The 19,727-nt window shown below is 41.0% G+C and overlaps 1 protein-coding gene across 3 annotated transcripts in view; it reads right to left on the bottom strand.

Annotated features, from left to right (window-relative positions):
• Positions 1-19,727, bottom strand: part of MAPK11 (mitogen-activated protein kinase 11) — an 86,593-nt gene that overhangs the window by 13,089 nt on the left and 53,777 nt on the right. For 2 of the 3 annotated variants that reach the window (XM_050905988.1, XM_050905970.1), the window contains exons 3-6: positions 19,443-19,501; positions 14,975-15,086; positions 3,752-3,781; positions 2,090-2,137 (exon numbers count right to left, since the gene is read on the bottom strand). In XM_050905988.1, the coding sequence (XP_050761945.1) occupies positions 2,090-2,137; positions 3,752-3,781; positions 14,975-15,086; positions 19,443-19,501 (249 nt within the window). The remainder of the gene's footprint in view (positions 1-2,089; positions 2,138-3,751; positions 3,782-14,974; positions 15,087-19,442; positions 19,502-19,727) is intronic. The other variant, XM_050906002.1, reaches the window with a different exon arrangement.

Below are 19,727 nucleotides of genomic sequence, written 5' to 3'. Positions count from 1 at the left end.
TACTCCCATAAAGTCTTAGGTCTCTTTTAGGGAGGAAACCTTGGCCATGAGATCTAAATGTACTTATATATTAGGATACAAAAGCCCTCATTCAAATTTACTGTTGTTTTGTGAGGATGTATAGGCCAGTCATTATTCAAGCACAGGATAGAAGACATAGCTTGATTTTGCAATTAACTGAAAAACCCTAACTAGCCTTTCAGATTGCTAGAGCTAAGAGAAGATAGGTGACAGAAACAACTTGAAAAATTAATACGAATTAAAATACAAGAATAGAATTAACTGGGGACTGGAAGCAGTCTGGGACTACTATGTCTACACTCAAGAGAATAAGCTATATTCCTAAAATAAGCAGTGTTGAGTACTACATAATTCTACTTCATAATAAATAATTGGCTTTTTTATAACAAAGTCATTCTCCACAGCCAAACAGACGCATTTTTGCTAGATCAGGGTATATTGCATAATTATTTCTGAAGTACAAATATTATCCACTCTAACAGGCTTTGGAAGGTTTCCAATACACATAAGAAACTGCAATCAGAACTGGTCAGATTCAGTATTTCAGTTCAATGATTTAGAAGGAGGCTTGAGGTGACGAATGTTGTGCAGGAGAAGAACTACTACTCGGACTCTACTGAGAACATTTCCAAGGAAGTGGCAACACCTACACTTCAGGACAGATAACTTTCCACAATGGGTGCTACAGCCCTGGTCTCCAAGGGTACATGCAAGTAAAGCCCAGTTTCCATACTGGGAAGGGGTGTGGGTGTGCACCATCCTCCTACCCGTCTTTGGGGGGAGCCCCAACCGGTAGGACGAAGGGAGTCACAGTACACACCAATACTTGCCCCACTTCACAGAAGCAGCAGCTAGGTAATACAAAAAATGCCACCAAATGCACCTGTCTTGCAGTATAGCGGCAGAAACAGCTAATAGCTGAACTATAGGAGGCTGAATTAGGAATTGTCTCCCTTTAATTAATTTTTTTTCTCACTACTTCAATTAAGAGCAAAAAAGAAGCAGAACTGATATATTCCGGCTATGAAATACACTGTAGTCTACACGCAATTGATACTACTGTTATTGTAACTGTGCAGAAGGAATCACTTTCAAAGAAGATGTTCTTGTTCGTGGTGAGCAGTGTGTGATTCCTCTCATGCTTCTCTCAAGTGATAAGCTGCAACATATCATAAAAGCAGTTCTCCATTACAGCTCTTATCTGACTGTAACCATGACATGATTTTTTTCTTGAAAAGTATTTTTAGTTGAGTGACTGCATAAAAATACACCAGTATTCATTGCAACATACACATCACACAGGAAAGGGGTGACTATTACTGTCACGCACTTGCCCTTGGTGGGGGCACACAGCTGTGGCGTGGACTGCTCTGTCAACACCAAATCTGCAGAAGCAGTTTCAGTTCCTACACTGTCCTTCATTCAGCTGAAGGGACCCAAGTCAGCAACCGCTCCAACGATGCCATGAATGTAATAACCTGTGGCACTGACTTCCTCACCAGAAATCCTCCTCTACATCTTGGAGTCAACCCCCATCTCTCCCCTGTTAGCACTGGGTACCCGCTTCCCGGAGTGTCCTATCTGGACTGGACGTTTTCAGCTGGGACATCCTGGGCAACATTTCTAGCTTGAGGCACAGCTGTTTCTTCTGCTTGGCTCCAGAAAGATCTCAGAAATTAATCATTGCCTCTGCCATTTGTATGAAATGCACATTTATGTCAGTCAAGAACATACAAATAGGAGGTGAATAGATTCTCACTATTCAGGGCTTTATTTCTTAAATAAATATTTAATTATTCTTGTAGTGACTGAAGTCAGACAAATGGGAAAATACTTACAAGGAGCAGCCTCTTGTAATTTTTTTCAAGATTGTTACCACTGCCCATCTGATCCTCTTCCCTTTCATTTTCCAGCATTCCCCTATTTCTCCATGACTCCTCAAAGCCTGTGGGCTGAAAGCCTGGCCCATCACTGAAACCAGCCAGCGTGTCTGCAGCTGTTGCACCCGCTGTCTTCTGTGGTGTATTTCTAATACCTCTGACTGTTTTTTCAAATAAAAATATCCTACCTTCAATTCACAGTCTTCATTTACTGCCAAGTTTCCAGGCTTTAGATCCTGTAATCACATTTGAAATGGATGTTATTTACTTATTTTACAGCAAGCACAATAAAGCACACATTCTTTCTTTCGTTCTTTCATTTAGGTTTAATGGTTTTCATACAACTACTCAGAACAGCAACAGGTAAAATGATGTCATAAATCTAAATTAGAAAATTAAATATAACAAATAACAGAAACAAAGACACAAACTTGCCTATGTTTGGCTTTCTTCCAGTATGCTTTCCCCCCTAAACAAATCAACTTTTTTTCTGCTACAAGTCAGGAAAATAGTTGCCAGTGAAGGAACTCACTCATCTTACTGTGAGTGAGGTTTGGACATAAATTTGTTGCATTTAATACTAACACCACAAAGTTAAGGATTCACATATATACTTCTGGACCGTACATATTGCATATCAAAATACACTTTAAAAAGATTCCATACCCTGATAGACTTAGAAGGAGCACTGAAGGAATCAAACAAGATTTTACATAAAAGCCTATGCTCTCTTCTGTGGGAAAATACATTTCCTAATGAAGTCAATTGAATGGAGACTGCAACATGAAAAAAAAAAATTTCCCTTAAGCCTCTTTAGCTACTGTATAGACCTCTAATGATCTTCAGAAGTTGTACTTCTAAGTTTAGCAGCAAAGGGAAGAGTACTGACAACGACTAAGAAGATTTTGCAATGTCAGTGACTCTTAAGACATTCACAGTTATAAAGAGAAAGAAAAAAATCAGAAATAAATTTTCCTTCAGCTTTTTCAAACCTTTGTTTGACACACTTTAGCAGAAGACATTTAGAAGCATCTTCTCTCTGAACTTTTTAACAGGCATCCACCTGTTTTATATGAAGACTTTTTAAGATCAGAGGGGCCTTGCAGAGAAACAAATCGGTGCAAAGAACTGTAATGAAACCAAGAAGCTCAAGAGCCATCAAGAGGCAGCTTAGAAAAAGTCTAAGCAACTGTAAATTTAGACCATGATCACAGCAGTTGTAGAAATAAAAATATCAATTTATTACATTATTTTGGCAGTTTGCGTAGTTTCCATGTCCAGCTTAAAGCTACTATAGAATGTGTACTTTCTGTGGTGCTCCTGATATTTTATTACAAACAGACAGTTTCTACTGTTCTCATGCAGTTTTTGGGGAAGTTATGCTGCTTGGTACCATGAGGGCATCACTCAGAACTCTTTCTTCACAGTGCAAAAGTGATTTTAAGTGGACTTCAGACACAGCAGGGATTCAAAAAGAATCTGATGCTTTATTTCTTTCAGAAAAAAATTGCGGTTTTCAAGATGTTTAATCTTCATTAAAAAAAAAAAAAGCCAGAAAAAACTCTTATCCATCTCAATTTAGACACTATTTGCTCTTGTGGGGACTTATAACTCAACTTTACAAAGTAATTTAGAGAAATCCAAATCTAAGCTGTATTCAGTGCAACTTGAGCGCCCAACTTACACTGTTGTAGCCATACCACCTTTTCTTCCTATTGAAGAAGAAACCAAAGGCATCATCAAACTGAGACACTATAAACAGAATTTCAGACACATTTATGAGCACGCTTATATGCAAACACCATTCACATTATGAAGATATAAACATCTTTTATATTGTTTCCACTTACCCTGTGAATTATGCCTGATGAGTGTATATACTGTAAAAAAGGAAAATCTTTTTTAGTTAATGAGGTTCTGACTTTAAGAAGTTGCCTGGGGCAGGAGAGAAAGTACTTTTTCATGGTGCTAAAGTAATCTGAAATTAGAAAATGTTTATTTATTGCACAGAAGATCTTTTTAGCTATGTTTTTAACGTTCAGACAATTAAACTAGCACTTTGCCCTTCCTCTCCCCCAATAATGAGAAACCAGTAAATCAGTTTGAGTACTGCAACGGATCATATAGTTTTTTCTAATTCTTCCCATACATAAAATCCCATTTCTAGTTAATTTTTGGCATTGCTAGATAGATATCTGTATCAAAATAAATCCTACTATTTTATATATCAGAAACGCTCTCTTGCAATAGATGTCTCTGGTGTGCCATCATAGTTTAGATTCATATGCTCCAGCAGCACTGAGTTTTAAGAGATCATTTAAGACCAGGATGAAGGCCAGTCAAGGTCTTAGCTGAGAAGTCTCACTACATGCTTCAATACTTCCTCAATGAAACATGGAGAGGTCATGTTACAAGACATTCTCCTTTGCCTGAACATTTTCACCACCCTTCCAGTGACCTATTTAAGGGCTCACAAAAGTCAAACCAACAAACTGGACAGCTAGGACTAGTTCTTTTGGGAAGACACCCAACCAAATACAGATGTCTGCACCCGTGACTGTCACCTAATGCTCCCCACTGAGGTACACAGTTCCTCTCACCAGCTGAATGATGCCCCAGAAGAGACTATTCTCATCACAGACAATAAAGGGAGCCTCTAGTAACTAGTTCAGACATAGGCATCTCTGTTGCAAGGATTGAAATGCAGAAAGTTGTCCTGAACTGAGGATGTGCTTTCCAAGAGCGGCGTGGGATGTGCTAGTACTGTTCACTTCAGGTGTGGGGAACCAGGATGAGATGCGAGTCCCACCAGCTTCACATGGAGAGTTTTCATTTTATTCCACCCTGAAGAATGGGACAATAACTGGGAAAAGAGTTACTGGGAACCAGCTGTCAGAGCTAGGAAAGACCAACTAGGGACAGTCAGCATGGCATCACAGAGATGTACAGGAGCACTGAACTTTGCAGGGTAACTACCAACCAGCCAGAGCCCCAGCAACCATTGTCTTCTTCCCCAGCAGCCATGAAGATGGACAATTAACCTTGTAAATGCAACAGTCCCTCTGCAAAGGGGTCCTCATAGTTCACCTGATGAGGGGACCAGGGAAAGGAAAGCAAAGCTACAGATCAAAGCCACCTTCTTCAGACAGATCCACTGTGCGTTTCAGACTTAGGTTTCTGAACTTAAACAAAACCCATACAACCTAAGCAGCACAAGATCTGGATTTAAGGCACCAAGTTTTTAAAGCAGTGACTGAACAAAAATAAAATCTCTGACATTTACTTTTTCCTCTCTTACATGTGACACAGTGCTCCAGGTGTGGTCTCATAGGTTCTGCAAAGAGGGAAAAATATCAATTCCCTTAACTCTGTGCCTACAACTTTACCAAACCAGCCCAGATCGTGGCAGGGCTCTGCTGCCGCCCGGGCACACTGCTGACTGCCATGCCTGAGTCCATGCAGGTCTTGGCATTTGCGGTAGACCAGTTCCTGCTGCATATTACTTGCAGATTAGGCAAGGTTTAACATCATCCATAGGAAATGCCAAAGCGCTTCACAGGATTTCCTGGGGCAAATACAAGGGGCTGAGGGCACAGGGCTGTTCCCCAGAACGTAGGCTGTAAAACCACTACAGCAAATGAAGAACTATGAAACGCTGCATCTGTCATGGATGTGCATAAAGTGGATCGGGATGGGAGGAACAAGATACAGAAAGAAGTTTGTCATTTGTACGCGGAGACCAGAGAGGATATATATGCTTTTTTTTTTTTTTTTTTTAAAGAAATGTAAGTAGTCAGACTCCCAATAAATGAAGAAAAAGATGATGTCTTCTGCCAATAGCCATCTTGATCAAGGATATCACAATGACTATTTGCATTCTAAATCATTTCAATGTCTTCTTACTGAAGCCTCTTGATTTTCCAGAGCAGATGCTTAAAATATTCTATAGGCTATTTTTGCTGGTATGACTGTACACAGTAAGGAAATAACTGGCAGACCCAGGAATTTCTGCACCCAAGAATGTGGCATGTAGAAACAGGAATCAAAAGGACTGTATCCTTCGGAGTTTTAGTTAAAGTAAATCTCACCTGTTTGGGGGAAAAAGCGTGGTTTCACTGGCGTTCTCACCCCACTGAAGGTTTTATGAGTGTTCACAGCACCAAAATCATGTTAACACTTTGGGAAGAACTTGTATTTTCTAAACACTCCTCTTAATACAACACTACTGAGATTACATGAAATAGTACTTATTCCTGGTGCTAATGTACGCATCAGCCTTTCTGTAAGCCGAAATGCTGGTGCTGTGCTGCACTGTTTCTTTAACAATAGCAGTATTTTTTTAACTGCATTTTATTATTTCCTGGCAGTTAGCAGCACTGGAACTACGCCAGTCTTCGTTCAGAAAATTTTCCATTTCAGTTCAATAACCTTCTGAAATGGGATCCTATTCTTACTGATTCTCCTCATTAAATTATCCATTTATTGACAGATTTTTCACTCTTAACAAGGCAAAAACATCCAGACCAGAGCAAACATATCCTTCACAATGTTATTACCACTTCACCTGAACAATATTTGATTCAAGAACCCAGTGAACGTGAGCAAAGTGCCTTGGAGCACAAGAGCTCTGCGCGTTATCCTAAACACAATTTTTGGTAGCATGCACAAATCCTTCAATACAAGCTTCAGATTGTGCTAGGAAGCTATCCAACAGTTGTCTAAATTCTAAGCATTCTTGTCTGTATATGCAATCTCTACACAAAATAAAAAGCTAAATCAAAAGGGAATTAGAAAAGACTCAGGAAAAAGTATTCTAGGCAGCATGCAAAATGAAAATGAGGAGTGACTTGGCAGGGAAGGAAAAACTGAAGAGGAAATGGGTGAGAGGGGGAAGGGAAAGCAGAGAAGCAGAAAGAACAACATAAACGTGAACAAAAGACAGTAAATAGAGATGACAAAAGGAGAGAACTAGAGCAGGTAAATATTACCGTGAGTATGGCAAAGGAAGCTTCAACGGGTGTTTGTATGGCCCAAGAGCTATCTGTCCATTCTCAAATACTGCACAAATAAAGAAACAGGGCTGCCACCCACCTCCGCAGACCTCCACAAACAGGAACTCAACTGGCACTCCTGCAGAAGAGGGACTCAAGACTGAAAATGCTGGAAGCTCCAGCCCCTTTCCACCTACATAAAGACATTTACGTTCAGCTTGCCTTCTGTACTCTTTGACAATACACAGCTTTTCTGTCAAACAAAAAACCGATGAAAGCCCTTCCAAGTTTCAAGCTCATACTTAAATAAAATTTAATGCCAGACTAAGGCCCGACTAGGAAACAGACGAAGGAGAGGCATGTCATTGTTTTTAAGTGGTGTCAAATCGCATTGTTTTTTCCTACCACAGATGAAGTTAAATTCTGATAAATTACGAGGCTCACCAAAGAAAGGAAATGAATATTTCATTCCCTATAGGAAGAAGACAGTAAAATGGCAAGAACAGAAACTAACTGACAAACAAGGACTGTATAGATTTACAGAGCAAAGACCTGAGGGCTTGATACAAATCTTCCTGAACTCAGTATGAACTTTCTATTGACCTCAATTTATATGTATTTTTTAAATCAAGCCTGTTGAGCATTTTAGTGTACAACCAATCCAGAACCAGTCTACAGGTAGAATGTAGAAACAAAGCCTACAAGGAACTGACTTGGGGGCTTAGCAAAAATCTCTCTTATCCCTTCACAATACATCACTCATGCAGTTTTTTCCTACATGCATTTAACTGTCACATGTAAACACGTTGTTACAATAGAAGTATGCAACGTGACAAAAATGATGAACAGCCTTCTTGCCTTTGACCAGACATAAATACAGATATCATAAAGTGCTTAGGTACTTTACACAAAGGACAAATGCATATTGCATACGCATCTTAAACACCAACCCCCCCCCGCCAAAATAGAGTCCATCAAAGTTAAAAGGTGCAAAAAAATAATATGCATTATAAAAATGAGAGGCTAAGCTTGGGAAGTTGAAAGAGTTTTACAACAAAGATCTACAGAGTGGCATATTCCTCCTTCCCAGGTGTTACAAGTATTTTTCCCTTATAATGCCTCAACTAAGCGCTAGTGAAGTGCATGCTTTGTTCCCCCCGCCCCACCAAAAAAGCAATCTATGTAAACACAGATGGGCTGTCTTTAATCCAGATACAGTAGACCTTAAAAAGTACAAGATTTTCATGCATAACTTGGCAGACCCTGTCTTAAACAGCTAACTTACTGATATCTGTAAAAGAAGAAACAAATTACTGACCCATTTTCTTTTTTCTCTGCGTGCTAGCAATACTGCTTTCAGCTTAACCCACTTCCTAGCACAGACAGTGCTGCAAGAATGGCCCTCCAGCACTGGACCACTCCTATTTCTCAAAGGTATTTCCAGCTAGGTGTATTATTGTGGCTGGATGAATTGGTTCAAGAATAATCCAAAATTTAATGGAACAGATACAGTAAAGACCGTTCTCAAATGTTTGCCGTGCAATAGGAAATGACAAAACATCAGAGTCTAGTAGCTGAATAATACCTTATTTCCTGCTGGTAATTTTGAGGTAAGTACAGTTGTGCTCTTCAAAAATGTGGGGGAAGAGACAAAATATTCAGGTGAACCACTTCTTATAGAAGATCTAACACTGCTACAGAGACCAGAGATACCAATTTACTAGGACTATCTCAGCATTCCTGCTGGTTGCCTTGTAACTGGGATGAGAACTGCCCTCGTTTTTATAAAATCCTGGGAACAGCAGCTTACATCAAGAACTTCCTGCTCTTTTCCTCTGCAGTGGGTTGACCTTGGCTGGCCACCAGGTGCCCACCGAGCTGCTCTCTCATTCCCCCTCCTCAGCAGGACAGCAGGGAGAAAATACAATGGAAAAGCTCGTGGGTCAAGACAAGGACAGGGAAATCACTTAACAACTACCATCATGGGCAAAACAGACTCGACTTGGGGAAGATTAACTTAATTTATTGCCAATTAATAACAGAATAGGATAGTTCGAAACAAAAACCAAAACTAAAACCACCTTCCCCCCACCTCTCCCTTCCTCTCAGGCTCAACTTCAGTGCTGACTCGTCTACCTCCTCCCCCCAAGCGGTGCAGAGGGACGGGGAATGGGGACTGTGGTCAGTTCATTACACGTTGTCTCTGCTGTTCTTTCCTCCTCACACTCTTCCCCTGCTCCAGCGTGGGGTCCGTCCCATGGGAGACAGTCCTTCATGAACTGCTCCAGCATGGGTCCTTTCCACGGGATGCAGTCCTTCAGGAGCAGACTGCTCCAGTGTGGGTCTCCCATGGGCCACAGGTCTTGCCACAAAACCTGCCAGGAGCCTGCTCCAGCGTGGGCTCTCCATGGGCTGCAGCTTCATTCAGGGCACATCCATGTGCTCCAGCATGGGGTCCTCAGCGGGCTGCAGTGTGGATATCTGCTCTGACATGGTCCTCCATGGGTTGCAGGGGAGCAACCTGCACCACCATAGTCTTCTCCATGGGCTGCAGGGGAATCTCTGCTCCGGCACCTGGAGCACCTCCTCTTCCTCCTTCCTCACTGAACTTGGTGTCTGCACAGTTGTTTCTCCCACATTTGCTCACTCCTCTCTCACAGCTGCTGCGCAGCGTTTTTTACTCCTCCTTAAATCTGTTATCACAGAGGTGCCACAAACATTGCTGATGGGCTCAGGTTTAGCCAGCGGCAGGTCCGTCTTGGAGTCAGCTGGAACTGGCTCTGCCCGACATGGGGGCAGCTCCTGGTGTCTTCTCACAGAAGCCAACCTCGCAGCCCCCACTACCAAACCTTGCCATGCAAACCCAATACAACCTCTTTAATTCCTGCTCCGTTTTCCTCAGATGTATGTCAACCATGCACAGTTGCTCTGCTTGCCTTCCACATTTACTGATCCAACAGACTTCAGTATCAACCTTTGGGCCCCACAAACTCCACTCTGTTGGCCTCAGAGATAATCCAGGCCACCAGGACAAAAATATGTTTCTAAGCCATTTCACTGGAATTAAATTCATTACTCATCCTTTCCATGACACTCAACTCAAGCTAATTTTTAACAGTTCATATATTGCTTGCCTGTAAAATCAGCCCAAATTATGTTTTTCATCTCTGGTGAACAGCATGCCTCTGCTGGAAACCTGTTTCCCAGACAGTTACCTGCAACTAAACAGACCACTCCACTTATATGGTCCTTGAGAAAACACTTATTAGGACATGGCTTTGTAATTAGGGAACTACCTGCAAAACTGAAATTTTAACTCCACATTCAAAGCCCAGATCGGAAGTGAATTCCCTCTAGTTTAAAAGAAGCCAATTTCCCCAAACCTGGCTTTAGTTTCTGCATTTGTAAAATGGGAGTTACAGCATTTAAATGTACAACTGTAGAATAAAAAGGATAATTACTTAGCATATGTAAAAGGCTATGTGAGTGAAAATCTACTAAATGAAGAACACAAAATTCGAGGTAGTGTCAAAGAGAAATTAATAATGCAGGACTTGACAACAAAGTATATTTTACTAAGTTTTGTGATGAGAGTAAAACAATTTACTTGCCCTTCTGTACCTGTTAAGTACTGAGAGACAAAGGAGTCTTGGCTAGGCTGTTCCTGATGTTCTGGTCCAGGAACAGCATGCTGTCCTGCGATATTATTTATTTTTAATAGTGTTTGGCAATGCAAATATAGATCTGGAAGAATCAGCATCCTGATGGATGTGCCAGACCTTCCTGTATCAAATCCAGTTCTGTATTTCCACTGCACAAGCACATCCCTATGCAACACACCTTCCAGTACCCTGACTCCGCTTATCTCTGTACAAGCGCAGAGGAAAGTCTGCCCATACGTTTTATGTTGCAGGCACAGGACTGTAAAACCAAAATTGTACTGTGCAAGCAGCAGCCAAGGAATGACATCTGATTCCAGACAGTGCCGTTCCATGGCCTCATTACAATGTTTGTCTCCAGAGCAGCAAAGGGAATTAAACAGCCATCACTGCAGGAGAGCCTGGCTGAAGCCTGCAGAGCTAGGTCAAGGTTTTTCTTCTCTTGGAATTGTGTCACCAAAAGAAAAAAATAAAGAATTAGTAGCCTTTTTATGATCAACAGGTGTGTACACCCAAAAAGCAGACACTGTAATTTAAGAACTGTAGTACCAATCTAGACTGAGAAGCATTTTCATATCACATTAATATAGGTTATAGATGGACAGGTAGCTTAAAGAGTATCTTCTTTTTGTTTTTGTAAGATACAAACTTCAATAATCACAGTCCATTTTTTAAAAGCCAGATAGAGGAAAAAAGTAGTAGCAATAATAAACAGTATTTAGCAGAAAGATGAGGAAGAAAAACATACAAAGTATATGACAGCTAATACATTTAGAATCATCTTCATGAGAGTCAGTAAAATTGAAAGGTATGTTGTTTTGCTATAGCTGTTGGCTCTGCAGTCCACAGAAGTATAAGATCCAAGAGATAAGAGACAGATGAATATAAACATTACTTCTGACAAAGAGTGGGGGATTAACAGTCACGCTTAACTGGGCTTACAGTCAGGATTATTCTCTGCAAAAAAACTGAGAATCATGAAGAAGCCCAACAACTAACTACAGGATGGAGTCTGGTTATACTTTTTGTTCAGGTATAAGAAAATTTTACATTGAAATTATTATTCTTCCCCAGATGCCATGCTCCAGCTAAGTCGTGACTTGCTGGAAGAGCTACAAGATGAAACTTTCCTACACACTTCAAAACTGGACAAATCTGAATGGTCCCTTCTAGCCTTTTATGAATCCTTTCATAATTTCACAGTGTAAAATGCCAGCACATTACAAAAACAGGCACTAGAAGACAAAATCAAGTGAAGGTGGCGGGAGGCCTGCATGATGAATGAAGAGCTCCTAGGGAAACCGAAACATAAAAAGGAAGCGTACATGCGGTAGAAGCAGAGTCAGGTCACCCAGCAGGAATGTGGGGACACTGTCCAAATGTGCAGAGATGGCGTTAGGAAAGGCGAAGCCCACCTGGTGCTGGACCTGGTGAGGGACATGAAGGGCAACAAGAAGGGCTTCTACATGCACATCAGGAGCAAAAAGAAAACTAGGGAAAATGCAGGCCCACTGCTGAATGGGGCAGAGCATCAGGTGACAAGGGGCATGGAAAAGGCCAAGGTACTCAATGTCTTCTTTCCCTCCATCTTTACCGGTAATATTTGCCAAATCATAGGTCCCTGAGGCCACTGGGAAAGTCTGGAGCAAGGAAGACTTACCCTTGGTGGAGGAGGATCAGATTAGGGGATATTTAAACAAACTGGATAGACCCAAGTTCCTGGACCCTGATGTGATGCACTCATGAATGCTAAGGGAAGTTGGCCAAGGTCATTGTGAGGCCACTCAATAATATGTGAAAGGTCATGGTGATCAGGAGATGTTCCTTATGATGGGAAGAAAGCAAATATTGTTCATGTCTTCAAAAAGGGCAAGGAGGAAGAGGACCAAGGAACTAAAGGCCCGTTCAGCCACACCTCACTCCCTGGGAAGGTAACGAGCAAATAATTCTGGAAACCATTTCCAAACATAACAAGGACAAATTGGTGACTGACAGTAGTCAACATGGATTTACAAAGGGGAAAATCATGCCTGATTAACCTGTTAGCCTTCTATGATGACTGGCTTGGTGGATGATGGGAGGGCAGTCGATGTTGTTTACCTTGATTCTAGCAAGGCTTTTGAAACTGTCTCCCATAACACCCTCACGGACAGAGGAAATACAAGTTAGATTAACGGACAGTGAGGTAGACTGAACTGCCTGGATCAAAATTGACTGAGTCAGTTGGCTGAACTGCCTGGATCAAAGGGTTGTGATCAGTGGCAGGAAGTCCAGCTGGAGGCCCATCACTAGCAGTGCCCCCTCTTGGGTCAATACTGAGGCCAGTCCTGTTTAACATCTTCATTACTGACCTGGATGATGGGACAGAGTGCACCCTCAGCAAGTCAGCAAATGATACAAAACTGAGAGGAATGTTCATACTCCAGACGGTTGTGCTGCCATTCAGCGAGACCTCCACAGGCTGGAGAAATGGGCTGACAGGAACCCAACAAAGTTCAACAAAATCCTGCACCTGGGAAGGAATAATCCCATGCACCAGTACAGGCTGGGGATTGACCAGCTTGGCAGAAAAGGACCTGGAGGTCCTGATGGACAAGTTGAATGGGAGCAATGTGCCCTTGCAGCAAAGATGACCAAAAGGCTCCTGCATTAGGCAGAGGATTGCCAGCAACTTGAGGGAGGTGATCCGTCCCCTCTTCTCAGCTCTGGTGAGACACAGCTGGAGTGCTGTGTCCAGCACTGGGCTTCCCAGTTGAAGAGAGACACTGAACCAAATCCAGTGAAGCTCCATGAAGATGATTACGGGACTGGAGCATCTGATATAAGAGGAGAAACTGAGATAGCCAGGAGTGTTTAGCTGGGAAAATGCTCATGGTGCATCTTACCAATGTGCATAAATACTTGATGGAGGCCATAAAGAAGACAGAACCAGATACTTCTAAGTAGTGCCCAGTGAAAGCACAAGAGGCAATGGGCAAAAACCGAAACATAGGAATTTCCATTTAAACATAAGAAAAACTTGTTTCGCTGTAAGGGAGACTGAACCCTGGAACAGGTTGTCCAGAGAGGCTGTGGAGTCTCCATCCTTAGAGATATTCAAAACCCAACTGCACAAGCTCCTGAGCAGCCTGCTCAGTTTGACCCTGCTTTGTGCAGGGAGGCTGGACTACACAGTCCCCAGAGGTCTCCTCCAATCTCAGCGAGTCTGTTAAGAGGCATTAAAAAGTTATTTTCTTTCAGTGGACTCTGTTCTGACATCTTTCACAGCTGTTTAACTCAGGTGCCTATTAGTTTGGGCTTGTGTAAGTGATTTATCTGTGCTCCTCCCAGCCACCTCCCACTCAGATTTGTCACTAAAAATCCACAGTCCTTCCTCTTTACCAAAGCTGTCCCAGACTTGGAGACTTCAGAGATTCTTTACCTTTACAGGCATGTTACACAAAGGACACATACTTTTCAATTTCACAGAAAACATTCAGACATCTGGCTCAGAAAGGTATTTCAATATAGAAATAATCCCAATTACTTACCTATTTAAATTTAGCAATGAGCTTTAGTACTTTGCAGAACTGGACTTTTAACACACAGGGACCAAACTAGTACTTGCTGTAGTCCTTGAACACTTCCCAAAACCAGTGTGAGCACCAGGAGTCATCAGGGCTCAGAGTCCCTCTCAGGGTCAGACTTTCACCCCAAAATACTACACCTACAGGCCGATAGATATTTATGGTACATATTTATACCATACCTATAGGTATGGTATAAATATATATATGTACACACACACATGCATCCATAGACCCCTCAATTCCATATATATACACATATATATGTTCCTCACAAGAACACAGAAAGATACTACACTTGGAGCAAGTTGGGTGCAGAGTGCCTTAGCAACAGTGTGTCAGACTAGTATTGGTAAGCCACAGAAACGTCTTCAAAGTAGAGAAATTTGAAGTTGATGACACAGCTGAGGGCTCAAGTCAAGGGGAGTCCTGCCTCTGAACTCAACAGTTGTTTCATTCTTAGTCTCTACGCTCTCCAACTAGCCACAGTACAAGGTGTGGCAAAGCAGCACCACAATCAACTACTAGTGAAGAAGGCAACTAAAAATCACAGCAGGGACTTTCTCGTGTACTCAAATAAGGAAATCAAGGTCATCCTGGATCAATGTACTATATAGATCTTGAATTACTATCTTTTCTTTTTGCTTGAAAAAAGCCACAGATAAAACCTTCATACAAGAAAAACCCAGATAACATTTATCATCACAAAACAACTGCTATGCAGAATGTCATTGCTTTTACTACCCAAGGTGAGATAAATTTTATCCTGCCATCAAATGATAAGTATTTATAGCTCTCCATAATGGTTTACTAGGAAAAAAGATTGTGAAATCAAAATAATAGTAAAAGTGGCAAACCTTTAAACCTTTCAACATCTGATATACCAGGAACTGGATTCTGTCTTCAGTTAGTTTCTCATGCTTCATTATCTTACTCAAGTCTGTTCCCATAAATGGCATGACAAGGTAGCTTAAAAAAAAAAAAAAAAAAAGAAAGAAAAAAGGACAGAATAACTTTAATTTGTCAAATAAATTGAAACAATTGTATGTTATAGTTCAGTGACAATATTAAATTATAGATCATTCCATTTACCAAACAATTCCATCATCATCCCCCTGCCCTCCAACTTTCTCTGGTTTTGTCTATTTTGATTGTCATAAAGAGATACTGCCCAACCCTGTCACTGATTATGGAAAGCTGCTAGTCATCAGAAGAGCACAGATTCTGAACTAGTTAGAAAGAACCTAACCAAGAGCCATGTGATATTTCAAAGACACCTACACAGAAAACGAAGACATTCACACAATGCTATGTATCTCACAATCATGATCATAGCGTTGAACCAGCAGCAACCAAACCGCCTAGATGGTTCATTCAAATAGACAAGGTCAGACGTAACAGAAATAGAGATGATTAGGAGGCAACAATAACTTCCATTAATTTTCACCTGGGATCATAAATTGGGATCTTCGGTACTTAGTACTGGTAAGGGACACCAGCAACAGAAAGCTTGAGCATGTCAAGCTGGCATTTCAAGGCTAATCTTCACTTAAGATCCAAAACTGTTCTTCGCATTGCTTGTAGTAAACTCATCCTTCAGAGTCTATCCTTAAAGTCAGGTCTGAACACAGGCAGAGCCAGTCAGGTCTGGCACCTAAGGGTAAGGTCATCAGTTTTCCTCCTCTTATGAAGACGAGCAGATGCATTTTCATGAAGGGAAGAATTAGATGTGATCATTTTTTCATAGCTACAAATTTTATTATTTAGAATTAAATGGGTTTCCTCTGGTTAAAATATGCAAATTATAATTCTGCTGACTTCTGCTATTAGAATAAATGAAGCTTTCATACAGGTTTAACAGAATTGTAACTAGAAACAAAATAGAAATTGAATATAAAGTCATAAGGGAGATGGGGCACTGATTTAGTCACTAGGAGTTATAGGTAATATTTTCAACATTTCCTAGGTACCAAACATTTTTGCCTCAGGGGAAAAAATCCCCAGGGAACCCTGGGGATCAGGACTCAGGCTCCCACTCCCAGCATTCACAGACAAATTCACTATCCTTTGGATACAAAAGATGAGCAATTTAATTCTGTAACTATAGAAGGACAGAGCAAATATGGAGAAGAGAATGACATTTCTTATCTCTCCCTCAGTGTAACACACAAAATGTTTCCCATCAACAGACCAAGTGACTTAGAAAATGGAGTTTAACTTCTTTGTTGATGTTCCTGACTGTTGAAAGCATATTAAGTTCTCCCTTCACTCAGACTTATTAAATACATTTTCCCAGAGGTCATGAATATTTTGAATGAGCCATAAAAAAAACCTTTAGTGACTGTTCTAGAAAAAATAGAGGCAGAAAGAGGTGGGGCAAGAGAAATAGAGAAATATCTACACATCTTTTACTACTGGTAGTGACCTTCAAGCATTCATTAGGATTTTGTTCACCTGCCATCACCTGTACAAATCCCAAGGCTCTGGACGGATAGTGATTTATGTGAATAGACAAAGTTCAAAACAATATATAACCATAAAGCACTATAAAGAACAGAATGAGAAGGAAAAATAAGACTGTATTTTTACGTACGCATAATTTGCTAAGTTTACAAATTGATGACTTCAAATCTCTTACAGTCAAATAGAGAGAGGTCTAGGTGGGTGGAGAAACAAACAAAATATAAGAGAGGGAAAACCCACTCCTATCTGAGTTTGAAAATCCAAGCTTTAGTAATCCTTTATGAGCAACACATTAGAATAGGACAACAATGGGATCAAACACTACAGGCTCACTTTTAACACTTCGCCTAATACTTAAAACTTTGCAAACCTATTTTTATTACTAAAAATATATTTACAATCCACAGCTGGAATCCTCAAATAAGCTGAGAAGGTTAGGCACCTGATTAATAATTCACTTCAATGGGAACTTGATGCCTAATGCATTTAAGTTCTTTGCAAGTTCCAGTTAAAAACCAAAATTCTTACAAAATGAGGAGCAGCAACCCGTTCTGGCACATTGTGTATGATACAAGCACAGACAATGCAAGGAATAGAGATGAAGGGGGTGAAAAGCAGCTGGTAGAGTGGGACTTAAATTGGTAAAGATTTATGCATTTCTGATTTTGTACACCATTTCAATCAGCTGAACTTCTAAAACTGAAGGAAGTTCAACACAAGCATGAGCAGGGAAAGGACTGTTCTTTCATAAAGTAGATGGGACTTTGTCTTCAATCTTCGTTAATACATTGACTGGTAGAGTAGAGGAGCAGGAGAGCAGAGTGGCAGGTTGAGTAGGAGCATGCTCCCCTCTAGACAGGAGGGCTAGAAGTCAGCTAAGAAACCCCAGGTCTCAGACAAGACCAACCTTAGAGACTGGCTCTGGTGAAACCACCCACCTCGCTTCTGCTGCTTCTAGCCACAAATCCGCTTGAATTTGATCTTTATACAATAGGCCACAAACAACATCTCATGACTAGTCAGCAAAAAGAAAGTCCCCTTCAAGTGACCCATCTGACCTTAATTCACAAAAGCTGTTTCTCCACTTTTGTTTTAAACGTACATACATCTACCTCTGCTCATCTCTAACAGCTTGCCCAAAGTCTTGAAAGCAAATTTTGCCATAGGTTCACCTGTTGCAGTTTCAGTTATAAAAATGTCCCTCCTACTTGACTTGCACCTCCAAAACTTCAAGGATGATTTTAGGGTCCCACTTAAAATACAGTGCTGGAATGCTAATCATCTACATGTGCATTTTATTACATATGCTACATAAAATGATAGCACAACAGGCAATATGGACAACATCCTTTTGGGCTCAATGATCATTTTGGCCCAAATCATCATTATGAACACATGGTTGTCGTGGTTTAACCCCAGTCAGCAGCCAAGCACCACACAGACGCTGCCTCACTCCCCGTCCCCCGCCCCTGCTCCCGGTGGGATGGGGAGGAGAATCGGAAAAGAAGGCAGAACTCGTGGGTTGAGATAAGAACAGTTTAATAACTAAAGTAAAATATAATACTAACAATAGTAATAATGAAATATAATAATAATAATAATAATAATAATAATAATAATAATAGTAGTAGTAGTAATGAAAAGGGATATAACAAAAAAAGGCTGGGGGGGTGGGGGAAGGAAAAAACCCCAGTGATGCACAATGCAATTGCTCACCACCCACTGACCGATGCCAGAGCCGCGATCCGCCCCTCTCGGCCAACTCCCCCCTGTTTATATACTGGGCATGACGTTCCATGGTATGGAATACCCCTTTGGCTAGTTCGGGTCAGCTGCCCCGGCTCTGCTCCCTCCCAGCTTCTTGCACACCTGCTTGCTGGCAGAGCATGGGAAACTGAAAAGTCCTTGGCTTAAGATAAGCGCTACTTAGCAACAACTAAAACATCAGAGTGTTATCAACATTATTCTCACACTAAATCCAAAACACAGCACTGTACCAGCTACTAAGAAGAGAGTTAACTCTGTCCCAGCCGAAACCAGGACATGGTCCATGTTTTCTGCACTTCATTTTCTACATTTTCCTGTCAGATGGCTTTCTTTGTTAACGTATAAATACGCAAGGTTGTTTTTGAAACATAGTTACATTAGATGAAATCCAGAACAGTTCTACAAATGTAATATGAAATCTACATTAAGCCCAACAGGACTTCTGACCACTGTTTATCTAGTGACTCTAATTCACAAGAATTGCAGCAGGATCCACAAGCAAAACAACAGACATACTAAATATCTTGTGTCTGAGATGCTGCAAAAAGGTCAGGGAGACTTACATCCCTGGTGCTAGAAATAATCCATATCCTGTGCTGTTTGGACCACTGGACTGGGAAACCAGTCAGGGAGCACAACAAACCACAGCGCAGATAACCACTAAAAAATTCAGCAGCATCAGCAGTTTTGAATTAATACTTGAATTGGGATGGATCACACTGGAGACGTGTCACGTAGCAGGCATCATTTTCAGCCTACTTGTTTGGGTTAAGAATTGTCCTATCATTTGGGTAGCCTGGGCCTTAGGGTAAGAAATCAGTACTTGAAAGGTGGATTAGGGAATCCACCAAACTGCCATTTACTAAGGGCTGAAAGAAGTACACACCTTATAAGATAGGTAACTGGTTCTAACGACAATCTGAAAACTTCAGCCTACCAATTTTGAAGTTGCACGTAAGAGTTATATTAAGATGAAATTCAGAAAAAAATCCATGAAGCAACAATTTTGGAATTCTCCATTTAAAAAAGCAACAACCCTTCCTCCTGCACACGAAATGATGCCCTGCTCCCAAACACAAACAACTCAGAACTTACAAGTCATTAAACTTCTCCAGTGTTACATCTGGTGTGAACACATCCAATATTCCAATGACCTAAAAATAAGGGAGAGGGGAGAGGAAAAAAAACATGGATTAATACTGATTTAACACAAAAATTCCCAAACTGCATAATAAGTGAAAAAATATAATCAAAAACATTTCCATAGTGAGACATTAGCTACAGGCATAAAGATGGCAGAAAGAATACCTGAAGTAGTGCCTTGCAACACCAGGATTTGTTATGTGTTAAATTTTATAACTCCGAGGGCTGTTGGACCCT

This window comes from Gymnogyps californianus, chromosome 1 (genome assembly GCF_018139145.2).
Source record: "Gymnogyps californianus isolate 813 chromosome 1, ASM1813914v2, whole genome shotgun sequence".
NCBI lineage: Eukaryota > Metazoa > Chordata > Aves > Accipitriformes > Cathartidae > Gymnogyps > Gymnogyps californianus.
This window is presented reverse-complemented; position numbering and strand designations above follow the sequence as displayed.